Source organism: Chelmon rostratus, chromosome 16 (genome assembly GCF_017976325.1).
Source record: "Chelmon rostratus isolate fCheRos1 chromosome 16, fCheRos1.pri, whole genome shotgun sequence".
Lineage (NCBI taxonomy): Eukaryota > Metazoa > Chordata > Actinopteri > Chaetodontiformes > Chaetodontidae > Chelmon > Chelmon rostratus.
In genome coordinates, this window is record NC_055673.1 from 15,614,605 (window position 1) to 15,626,634 (window position 12,030).

At 43.4% G+C, this 12,030-nt stretch overlaps 1 protein-coding gene across 2 annotated transcripts; it reads right to left on the reverse strand.

The window, feature by feature from the left end:
* Positions 1 to 2,943: 2,943 nt before the first annotated feature.
* Positions 2,944 to 10,495, reverse strand: gpnmb (glycoprotein (transmembrane) nmb). Of its 2 annotated transcripts, XM_041954890.1 has the most exons (13): positions 10,419 to 10,495; positions 10,250 to 10,327; positions 8,651 to 8,806; positions 8,435 to 8,575; positions 7,604 to 7,777; positions 7,351 to 7,512; positions 6,907 to 7,230; positions 6,300 to 6,344; positions 5,901 to 6,104; positions 4,631 to 4,736; positions 4,116 to 4,336; positions 3,869 to 3,959; positions 2,944 to 3,664 (listed from the first exon to the last, which is right to left on the reverse strand). In XM_041954890.1, exons 2-13 carry the CDS (start codon positions 10,317 to 10,319, stop codon positions 3,511 to 3,513), a joined length of 1,848 nt encoding a protein of 615 aa, XP_041810824.1. In that variant the 5' UTR covers positions 10,320 to 10,327; positions 10,419 to 10,495; the 3' UTR covers positions 2,944 to 3,510. The 2 variants fall into 2 exon arrangements, with proteins under 2 accessions (XP_041810824.1, XP_041810825.1); XM_041954891.1 differs by lacking the exon at positions 10,419 to 10,495 and having other exon boundaries at positions 10,250 to 10,368.
* Positions 10,496 to 12,030: the final 1,535 nt, after the last annotated feature.

Genomic DNA, 12,030 nt, shown 5'->3' on the forward strand with positions numbered 1-12,030 from the left:
GATGAATATATATTTAGAGGTGAGGGCAGCGCCATGACTGACACTTGGGGAAAACGGTGCCGAACTGCTGCTGCCCAGGAAAACCAATTTAATATGCATTTTACTGAACTACCTCAGGATCTAGTACCTCAGAAGAGAAAAGAAAATGATTATATATATATGAAAAAATGTTCCTTTCTTTTTTATTTTGCTTTTGTGGTATTTTGTATACTTTATAAAGCTGATAGTCTTTGAACATTTTTATTTTTTTAAGAAAATTTAAAATTTGGTCAGCTGCCAACTGACCTTGCCTTCAACTCTGGTGCTTTAGGCGGCATTGTTCATGTGTATGTGTGACTTAAGATGACCCTGTACATAAAGTCTATTTGTACATAGCAGCCCCGGAGCAAGAGTTGGCGCCCCCTCAGCTGGCGGCTGACAGGAGTATCGAGAGAAAATCGCCTCAGTTTTTCCCCTGAGGGTCCACCATCTTCTGAAAAAAAGAAAAAAAAAAGAAAAAAAAAAAGTACAAGACAACTAAGACATGCAAATAATGCCAACCGTACATAATTGCAGCAATTGCCATTTAGTTTTGGGATTGACATTGTTTATTGGTAATGGTACTTTAATTTGTCAAAAAAAATTTTCCTTTTGGCCTTCCTAGGAGGGCTGTGGTCAGGGCAGTGCAGCGTGGACTGTATCGTCCTCTCTCTAGCTGCCCTAGAGTCAGCAAAGCGTCTGTTTTTTGTCTGTTCTGTTCCCAGACCATCTGCCACCTTCCTTAATGATGGCGCGTCTCAGCAAGGTCCAAGCCCGACTAGGTTTATTTTCATAGAGCAAGCTTTGTCAGTCCGGAGTGGCCCTTGTAGCCAGGCCATCAAGTCAATGTTAACGTCGTTCACTGCATGGTGAGGGTAGGGGGAGTCACACTGATAGACGCATAGGTTTTTTTAATTTTCTTTTTTGTTTTTTTGCGCTATAGGAAAATGATTTAAACAGAAGACATTCTCTGTAACCTGCAAATGTAACTTGATGTTTCAATTTGTTGCTCATACAGGGAAAACCAGAAAAGGCACACAACATACTGAATGAACCCTGACTGAGGGCGAGGAAAAGAGGAACGGAATCCAAAACCTAGATATAAAATTTATTTCATTTGTCTCTTCATGCCGAATGTAAATATGTTGATTGTGGTTTAAAAAAAAAAAGAAGAAAAAAAAAGTGCTTGAGTGTATCCATGCTTCCACAGTAGAACGCCGTCTACCTCAGCTGAGGGGGTGGGGGGTTGTTGCGGCACTAGGCACCCCGCCCTGCCCCCACTGAGCGCCAGCGCGCACCGATACCTCAGTCCCCCAGAACACTTCTTTCTACATGGGCGCGCCTCCCTAACACCGCGCTTTAACTGAGGGGCACAAGTGATACTTAAAATTATCCCCGACACCTCCCGACTCCCTGCCAAACCACCCACCCCACCCCTTTCCCCTCCTCTGCAGTTTGTTTTGATCTACCTCTTTAGACACGTATTTGAAGTAGAGGCATTCTTCTATTTGTTAGAATTTAGCCCCCCCCCCCCCCCCCCCGCCCACCCACCCCCCTCCTTTATGCCTCCCCATGCTTCCCCAACTTAAACTGAAAATCATGTACTATTTTAGAATTGAGAGAATAATCGAAACTGATCAAAAATCTTTTCTTTTTGCCAGTGTTTATATATACTCTTTTTGGCTTAATTGAAATCCTCAAACGATGGTTCTTTCTTTCTGCTTTCTAATTTTGGTGGTGTGGCTTACATGTATTTGAACTTTTGCTTGGGTTTTTTGTGAAAAAGGTCAAATCACGTGTTTGATTTTTTGCATTCAATAGTTAAATGAGAAAATACATTTCTTTTTTTTTTTTAAAAGGGCCTGCCTTTTTTTGTTTCTGATTTGTAAGACTTCAAAATAGATACAAGTCCTGTCTTTTTTTCCCTTTGTCTTTCACAGATGCTACACTCACTTGCTGATTTGGTAGCTATTTTCTTCTGTTAGCATTTCTTGGCTGTGTAACGTGGAACATCCTCTTGGTATGAGACAGATATGAGGGACTGGGTCTCTGAGTTTTTTTGGAAAAAGTGATCTAACTTCAGCATGATATTCCCTCCTCCCCCTCTCTGCAACCATGCTTGTGCCCCTTCACCTCCCCTTCACACACAGCTCCACTTGTCAAATGCCTCTAAATAAAAAAAATAATTAAATTGTGTTGTGTGTGTTTATATTAGTCCCACCACGGGGAAGGACAAGTAGCACCCTTAACTGGGACAGGAAGTTACTGACTGTGGGGACTTGCTAAAGTTACCTTGAATTCCGATCATGGTTTGGAAGTATATTGTCAATAGCTATGTCCAAAAAAAAACAAACAAAAACTTTCTAGTCTTTTTAGTACACTTTTTGCATTTGAAATCAACACATGCACTAAACAAGTGCAAAAAAAAAAAAGTGTGCTGTTCAAAGGAATCAAACTGACTTTAAAATGTCTCAAACTTCACAAAGAGCATCGAAATGTTTTGCCTAATTTTATTTTCAGCTTTCTGAACTGATCCTGCAGCTGTCTGACCATCCAGAATAAGTTTTTGTTTTTTTTCCCAGGTTGCATTGCATTTTGGGAGAACAGTGCAGCTACACACTCAAAAAATCAGCCTTTGTTTCCTGTATTTCTTATTTTGTCAGTTTTCCAGTGTGAACACGCTACGTACTTAAGACCTGCTTAGAATTAAGGGTGCAGAATATTTTAATCTTAGTTAGGCTACAGGGAAGTAATCTTGCTGTGGTGGAAGGCTTTCAGCACTTCAACCTTGACTTACAATTAGGAAGAAAGTGGATTCTGTTCCATTGTCACTGTGTTCTGAAGGTTGAAGACCGAATATTATAAAGACATTCAGACAATATTTAAATGTTTTGAAAAGATGAGCGGTTAGTTCACAACCTTTATTAGAGTCCTCAAATCAAGTTCTCGGTGAATTCTTTGATTTAGTTTTTAAGTCTTACAAATTAAACTTGTACTTTTAATTCACTCAGCTGAGAAAGAGCATGCACATGTCACAGGTAGTATAAATTCTATACTGGAAAGCCATCTCAAGGATTTCATGCTTCACCGCTAATTATTACTATTACAGCATAAGGCACAGTGTTGAAAAGCAGTACTTGGCACAAAATTTGCACAAAAGTCTTTTCTTTGGATCAGAAAACAGCTGTAACTTAAACCCAAATCATCTCCTAACAACTGCTTTATCCAATGAAGAGCCAGAGTAAAGAGATCAAAAGGAGCAGCGCCTCAGTCCTTAACCTTATGATCATATACTGTTGCAGCCGACAATCTTTTAACAACTAAATTAAAACACAAACAAGACAGTATTATTATTTACTGATATTTCTCTGCAGACATGAACGTATTCCAGCTATCTTTACTTTTTGTTCATATGACTGATATAATGCTGAGATTTGCACATGTCAATCAGAATCTTTCTGCCCTCAATGGCAGAAATGCTCCGTGTAGAGCCTACAGGGGGCGCCTCTCAGTCAGCAGGTGATGGCTCTCCTCACTGGAGGGGAAGAGTGCCTCCCTCAGACGGACCATGCGACTTTCAACCCCAGCCTGGCCGCGGGCGTCCTCCACCATTGACCTACGGATGGGACGGTACACCCTGTAACGCCTGGGGGAGAGGGAAGAGGGAGATGGGATGGGACAGGAGAAGGGAGTGAGGGAAATATTTGGTGGAAATGGTCAAAATAACGTCATTTCTGAAGAAAGGGCAGGAAAAAAATGAGACCAGTCAGTCGCACATTATTAGCAGTATGTCCATATCCCTATGCTACAGTACATACTGTAAATACTGCTGCATGTTATTACTACTCACTTGCAGACCAGATAGGCAATGAATGCAAAGACAGCCACCAGCACAGCGGTGGAGGAGAGCACCACCTCTGCAGCATGAGATGGCTTGGACACTGCAGGGACAGACACAACCAGACACACAGAGAACATCAATTTGTCCACTCTCTGAACACAGAATGGATTCACAATAAGACCACATTTCAAAAAGTTAAATAAATCATGGGTGAACATGCACAGGAGATAAGAACACAGGTCTTTGTGCAACCGACCAGGTGTCTCCTGGGACTTGTTGATGGTGACGGTGGTGCTGGTCAGGGCCAGGCTGTTGGAGTCCTCCAGGGTGATGTTGATGCAGTAGGTGCCCGGCTCCAGAAACGTTCGCCTGAGATGCACTTCACACGCCGACAGTGGCGGCACATCATTGCACATGATGCTATGCACCTGAGTGCAGCTGGGGTCTGACACGATGGTGCAGGCTGAAGTGGGGATGCTGAATGTGAGGAGTAGGAGGATGAAGGGTTAAATGAAATCAGCAAACCTTTTCTTTGTCTGTCACAAATGGACCACAGCTCTAAATATAAGCCACCAGCGATGCAAGACAATTCCAAATTAAACTAAAGGCCATCGGTCTCTGTGTTGTAGTAATTTATTTCTGTGAGCTACAAAGTAGTTACAGTATATTCTACATTACAGTCTCACTACAGAGACAAAAAGCTGTCACAGCAGTCAAGGAAAACCCTGATATAAATGTTGTTTTAACGTGTCTAGATATGAATATACTAACTTTCCCAGACACTTGACCAGGAAGCTGATGTCAGTGTTGGTCACTCTCGAAGCCGTCACGTCCACAATGCGACTGCTCGGCTGGCTGTTGAGCGCGTGCTTGGGCTCTGCGGAGAAAACAGGTTAATAGAGTCGGTTTTGGATGTGTGATCGTCTTCTCGTGACATTAAAATGATGAAACTCACAGGTTTTTGACGGAGGGCGGTGTGTGTGTGTGTATGTGTTTGACTCCACAAAGACAGGTTTTAGAAGGAAAAAGGAAGGATTAACAGTTTGACAGAAAATTATAATCCTGGATTCCTTTTATCAAATTTGATTTGTGCAAAAATTACAACAGAATTCAACTGAAGACACTAAAGGCTGGTTTCATATGACAAGCACTGACTGCAGCTTGGTTCTGCTCAGTGGCGCCGACTTTCCTTTAACAGCTGGACAGCAGAGTCGCTTGTCTACTCTGTCTGCTTGTGTACTTGAAAATTAAAATGGAAAAGAAGGGATCAGAGTTCCATTTATATTCTGGATGGGTAGACATATGTGAACATAATGATGGCTAGTGGCTCTGTGAGACTGTGGAAGCTGCAGTGAACTAAATGCTAACAGCATGTTATCATGCACACAGAGACTGTGCCAACATGCTGATGCTTAGCCGCTATAATGTTAATCGCGCTCACCATCTGAGTTTAGTACATTAGCATGCTAGCATTTTGCAAATTAAAAATAAGCACAAAGCAAGGCTGAGGATCATGGTGATGTTACTTATGAGAAAGGGAACATGTCATGTGTTGCAGGTGTATGGTTAAATTCATTAATCGTTATTATTGAAATTCATCCTGAGGGAGAAAAATGTCTGTACACAATTTCCTGCAATAGCTGTTGAGACATTTCACTGTAAACCACAAATATCAGTCTTGTGATGGCACGAGAGGAAAAGTCACTGAAGTCATGGGGATTCATCCTCTGGGTGACATAAATATCTGTGCGAAGTGTGAAGGCAATCCATCCAACAGTGGTTGAGATATTTCAAGTTGTGCTAAAGTGGTGACATTACATCCCTGGAGCCTCGCCTCTAGTGTGGCTAAAAATAAGTAAATAATCAGGGAAGAGTTTAACTGTGAACAGAGCTATTATTCTCCTTTTTATTTTTAAAGAATCCTACTATTATAATCATGAAAAGCTGTATACTATGTGTGCAGTTCAAACATTTCTGACTTTGGCACCATCCAGTGTTAGCAGTGTCAAATTATACTGGGCAGCTGGAGCATCCCACCTACCAATAATGGTGATGTTGCCCATGAAGGTCCCATAGGCGTAGCGGAAGCACTCGTTGCTGTTGAGGCGCCTGGTTCGGAGCCAGGCCAGGGTGGTGGGGTTGGATTCTGCAGCGACAGTAGGGGGTAGGGGCTCCGTGGTGGGCATGCCTGACGTCAGTGCCACGGTGGAGAAAGAGGGGAGGGGCTGGCTGGTGCTGGGTGGCGCTGAAACAGGAAACAAGTGGCAAGATGTGGACTCACTGGACGAGAATGCGTGTATGTGATGCATGCTAGTGTTTCATATTTTAGTATTCGATAATATTTAATGAGCTCCTGCTCAGGTGCATGCACCTCCTCTGTCTCGTCCTCTTTCTCTCTGAAATAGACGTGAACAAACACACTGTTAGCTGTAGAACTCACCCTGTGTGGTCTCCACCTTGGCAGTAACAGCGTGAGTTGGAACCTCTGGAGGAAGAGACGCAGGGATACAGTTATGACACATACGTATGACACATAGTTTTGAGCATTCCACAGGTTCATTGGTAACAGGTGATAGTATCATGATTGAGTATGAAAGGAGCATCCTCAAAGGCTCAGTCATTCACGAAGATGGAGCGAGGTTCACTACTTTGTGAACACATGATTGGATAAAGGATGCTAGGTCAGTGGAACTACATTCTGCAAAAGAAATAGTCCCTTATATCTCAAACTCTGGGCAGATAAAGCCCAAATTATAAGAATGAGATAATAGGAAAATAGGTGTTTAGTAGTTTTGGGCATATTGACTAAACTTTTACCATGTAGACCATCCTGGTGTTAAACTACGAAAAAACTGCTTATCTTACTCTCAGTTTGGGCTTTCAGACTTCAAATTCCTTACAGAAGCGTCACAAACTGGAGGCAGTTTAAAACATGCAGGCCCTCAAGGTCTACAATACGAACTTTTTCCATCAGAATCATTCAAATAGTTTAAAAACCCTACATGTTGCCACATGTTTTAAGGCTTATGTCTAAGTGCCTCCAGTACCCGTGGGAGGTGGTGGCGTGGGGCTCCTCTGAGTCGGCGTGGCGGCAGTGGGGGGACACTCGATAGGGAACGCTGCCTCCACCACCAGCTTCACGCTCATGCTCCCCAGCCTGCTGTAGGTGTGTGTGGTCAGGTCGCGGTGTGTGACAAGCTGGTTGCCATCTCTGAAGTCCCAGATGTAGTCGATGGCGGCGGCGGTTTTGAGGTAGCCGCTGGGGTCATGGAGCTGGACTTTGAAGACCACGTCCTCACCGCGGAAGAAAACGTTCTCAGACTGGTTGACCGCAGCCTTCTGGGAGATGTTGACTGCCAGTGGGATCTTATCTAAGAGAAAGTGGGTACAGGAGTCATGAATAATTCATTCTCCTGGATTCTCCTGGTGTTGGTCTGCTCGGCTGCCGACTGATAAAGCTGTACAAGTGGAATGTGTGAGTGTGTCTCCACCTGTGACGTAGAAGACGGTGTTGTCAGTTGTGAGGGGGCTGTACTTCCTGCGCTCGCTTTTCCTGTAGACCATGACCTCCATGACCTCTGCCCCCAGGGCGATGTTGCTGGTGTTGATGGTCACCCTGGAGGAGGAGCCGTCACAGGTCTCGTAGTACTGGCCTGCGACAAACAAAGACAAGCGGAGAGGAAAGCGGTTCATTTTGTTACTGCGTGTGCACGTGTGAAAGTCCGTAACCCCGCGCATGCTCACCCATTGTGTGCCACACGTAGACATAGCTCTTGCGTCTCCAGTCGTTGCTCTGAGGGAAGGGCTTCCCGTCAGGGAACACATTGCATTTCTTTTTGTCTACACACTTTCCAAAGCCGTAGTCGTCCAACCAGGAAGTCCAGTTGTACACGTAGCCTGAACGCACCTGGCCATTGGCTGCTCGGAAGAGAAGAGGATGAAGCAAAAGGCTGTGTTATTAAAAAAAAAAAAAAAGACCTTCATTAAAGCTGCACTAACACCATTTTAGCCTCTACCAGCTAACTGTTTTGGTTCAGCCTCACTGCCCTTAGCAGCAGCAGGCAGTTGTTCTCAGCATGATATCTCTGATAAACCTGCTCTGCACCTGCTCAGCACCAAACAACAGACGGACAAAGTTAACAGCTAGCCGATGGAGAATTTAGCAAACAAAGAGGCAGATATTTCATTCTGGGGTTGCTGGAGACCAAAGCAGAGCTAAAAGGAGAGAGAATATTGGACTCACCAGGTGGACAGATACGCAACCTGAAATGCTAATGTTGCTCCTGCTCGGTGTGTAAGTTCAAGATTATCAACTTTAGTCATAGTATGTCAAATTTGTGTTTAAAGTTTGTTGTGCTGCCCTCAAGTGGCCAAAAAAAGCATTAATTTTGTTTTGAGTGTGCCTTTGTAAGCATTCATTACTACAAAGCTCCTGTGATTTTCTTGGATGTCTGGTGTAGTTTGGCTGTCTAACATGGTGCAGTGGTGTTTTGCAGTGGCCGATGATGTAACATGTTTGTGGGGGCGTGGCCTAGACGGGCTTTTCGCCAGCACCTGAGGCCTCCAGCTCCGTACCGTCCTCACAGTGCTCATCCCATACAAGGTTCCCACTGGCATCCTCCTTCTGACATGGAGGGTACTCCAGCTTCGCAGTGAAGGAGATGCAAGAGCCGTTGAGGGCTGGACTGTCGCTGGTCAGAAGAACCTTGGGTTTACCTGCAGAAAAGTGGAGGATCCAGGTAATAACTCAAAGTAGGAGGAACTCAGAGGAAAAAAGATGACTTTACTCACCCCTGTGGTGCATGAGCTCTTTAGGGTTTGGGTTTAGTGGAGGGTAGAGGTAATCATCCCATGGGTTGGTGTCAGGATCCCAGCCTGGGATTGGTGGAATTGGATATGGCAACTTCCCTGCTGCTGCATGTTTGTGGGGGAACATGTCACCGAATGCTGGAGAGGAAGTTAACAAAGCACATTAGGAGACCCCCAGACCCCTCACTGAGTCACTGAGGGATGCTGATAATCAAGTGTCGGCCAGTGAAAACCTGTTAGTTTTACTAGTTAATTGAACACATTTAGATGCATGTGTTTTTGCCTTTATTTTAGAAAAACTTACAGAAAATCTCTTAATTTCTTCATTGTTATAATTCAAGCTACTTTTCTGCTTAAGTTTACTTTGCAAACACCACTAATGATCCTCAAGTCTTCCACATCTGCGAGCACAAGCCTTGGCTTTGAACAGTGATTTGGTCATTCCACTTTTTATTGATCAGGGCATGAAAAACTGCTGTGGTGTCACCTGACATACAGTGCAGAAAATTAACTTATGAAACCCATCTGAGGAGAAATCATCTGACTGTGGAGTCCTTAAAAGACATTTAACCATGGGAATCCTGTTCAGGATCAGGTTTCTGAATCATAATGGTGAGTTCAGGTTTTCTCTTGATGGCAGTTGTGAATGAAACATTTTAATAAAAGCCCAGACTCAAACACTTAAGACAGAAAAAAGTGAAAATTTTGCAGTAACCTTTTATCACCAAACATATCTGCTCTGCGGAATTTTTCTGGCATATTTAACATTATCTTGACGGATTTTCCTTCCAAATGTCTTCTATTTGTTCATCATATTATTCTCTGTAACTGCCTGCGCTTGTTTCTGGCTTCATTGACACTTCAGCGTGACTGACATATTTTAACGGCCGAACATGGACGGCAGAAGAAAACAACAAATTCCACCGATGTGATTCGATTAAAGGAAAAACAATCCAGATATGTGTGTTTGTGTTGGCAGACACGTGCCGATAATCAGCTCGTGGCGTGACAAACAGACATTTTCAAATAAATATGTATGTTAAAAAAAACAGATAAAAAATAGAAAAAGAAAACGAGTTTTGTTTGTTTTCATATAAATAACGCGAAACAAAAATATGTTTCTGACAGTAAACTCAATGAGCTTTGCCATTCAAGGGTTAAGATTTATTCTGTTTTAATGAATGTGAAATAATTTGCTTTAAGTTTCTGTTTTGTGAATGAACGGCAGTCTGACCGGAGATCGGCAGCCAGGGCGCGCGCCTTAATTAAACTCATGAGACAGTGAGTGCGGACAGCTGACGACAGGACAGGCTTTACAGAAACTCCGAGACTCACATCGAATATCAAAAGTCTATTTCACACATAGTAACTCCTGCGCAACAGGGTTTTTTCAAGTCAAAACCATGAGATGAAATCTTTTCTGTGACTTCAGTGTCAGTGTTTAAATTTAGGTGGCACATTTCAGAAATATATGATGAGTTTGATATTTGTAAGCTAGATCTCAACAGACTTATTGTTCAGATACTGTATGATAACTTCAATCAGATCAGCCGACTCCAACTTTAAAGCAGCAGCACTTACTTTTGCGTCCTGCAGCTTGATGCGCGCAGCAGGCACAAACCAGCAGAAAAACATACCTCAAGGCTTCCATTTCCACTGCTAAAAAAAATAAAGAATTAAATAAAAATCAAAAAACAAACGCTCAAAAAAAAAAGTCAATCCGCTCCCCGAAAACAGCCGATCTGCTCACCGACACGGCGCGTCCGTCTCTGCGCTCGTCCAGCTCTCCTTGTACTTCACCCTGCCTTTCCTCAAACGTCAATAATCGAATCTGGGGCCGCTGAGCGCATGAACATGTGATGTTTCCTAACAAGACGCATCTCATCCCTCATTAGACTGCTGCGCGCAGGAAACTCATGAGGGAGGAGACGCGCGCGAGCGGGCGCACGCACCTTCAGCCCTGAGAAGAAACGATTCGGGCTTTTAATTCGAAGGAGTTATTACACTGTGTGCTGCACAGGATCACCTGTCGCGATTTCCTGTTCACCGATTTAATTATATGCCTATTTTGACAATGTGATAATAATGTTTGTGTGTCTTTTATGAACAACAAATGTCTCTGCATACTTTTATTTTTGAGAAGTTAGGCCCTAACATTTGTCCTCAACTGATCTGACTGACACTTGCTGGACTTAAAATAAATATTGTACAATTTTATCTCCATATAAAAACAGTTTTATACGAAATAGCATCCTGATACTATTTGAAATGCTTATTTTGATCAATATCTCTGCCTGAGAAAAACGTTTAAATAAAAGACGAACATATGTTGGCAACACGCCTTAATTTGTCAAATCTGATTAAATCTAATAATTACAGAATTGCTCCAGCCTCGCTATACAGTTTGATTGTGACTCATGTTTTCGATGAGCGCCTGATAGCCTTGAACGTGCACGTGGGACAACTGAGCGCATGACACCGGTCCCATCCAGCTGTGTCACGGTGAGGCGCCCCGCGCTGTGACGTGAGCTCCGGGCAGGTTGCGCCACGGCTGCACCCGCCAAAAGCAGAAGGAAGGCGTGTGATGTGCGGCAGAGTCGCGTCGGTTTACAGCAATCCAGCATGTGACAGACATTATTCTGCCCGCTCTTCCGCCGTCACAAGGGCCGTTTGGAAACTGCATCAAAGGGCTGTCAAAGTCTAAACCTGACACCTTGCTCCCATTTCAACTTAACTTCCTATTCTGAATTTCATTTCAGTTCAGGTGTCAAGGCGAAACACGCAGATAAAACTCATCTTGTGGGATATTTCTGAACAAAACATCGCGATATTTAATTTTCAGGTAATTAGCGTTGAAGTTTCATTAGTATTAGGGATGCTGCGGAGGTGAGTGCTCTGAACTGCAGGTGATGATCGTGACGGTCTGTGTGCTTCGTGATTACAGATGATCCATTCAAATGATGAGTTGAAGCCTGTCCACCCGCGCAGAATAACCAGTCCAGCTGTTTATAAATCAGCTGTAAAACCACAAGTTTAATAGCGATCTCGAGGTCTGTTTTGGTTGACAAGTGGTATTTGTGCTTCATGAAGGGCTAATGCGGAACAATACACACAAATTTTTAAACTGGTTCAAAAATGATCACATGTTATCAGTATAATGATAACAACTGAAATATGAGAGGATCCATGACACGAAACATCATTTTGAGCTTCGTTTGTTCCATCTCCATGACAACAAACTCCGTCCACTGACGGAGGCCGCGGGGTGTGAGCGAGAGCTCCGGAAGAAATCTAGTCAGGGGACCTGGAAGTTGTTTTCTTTTCCCCCAGAAAGATTTGACATGCAGAGGAAGCGTCTGTGA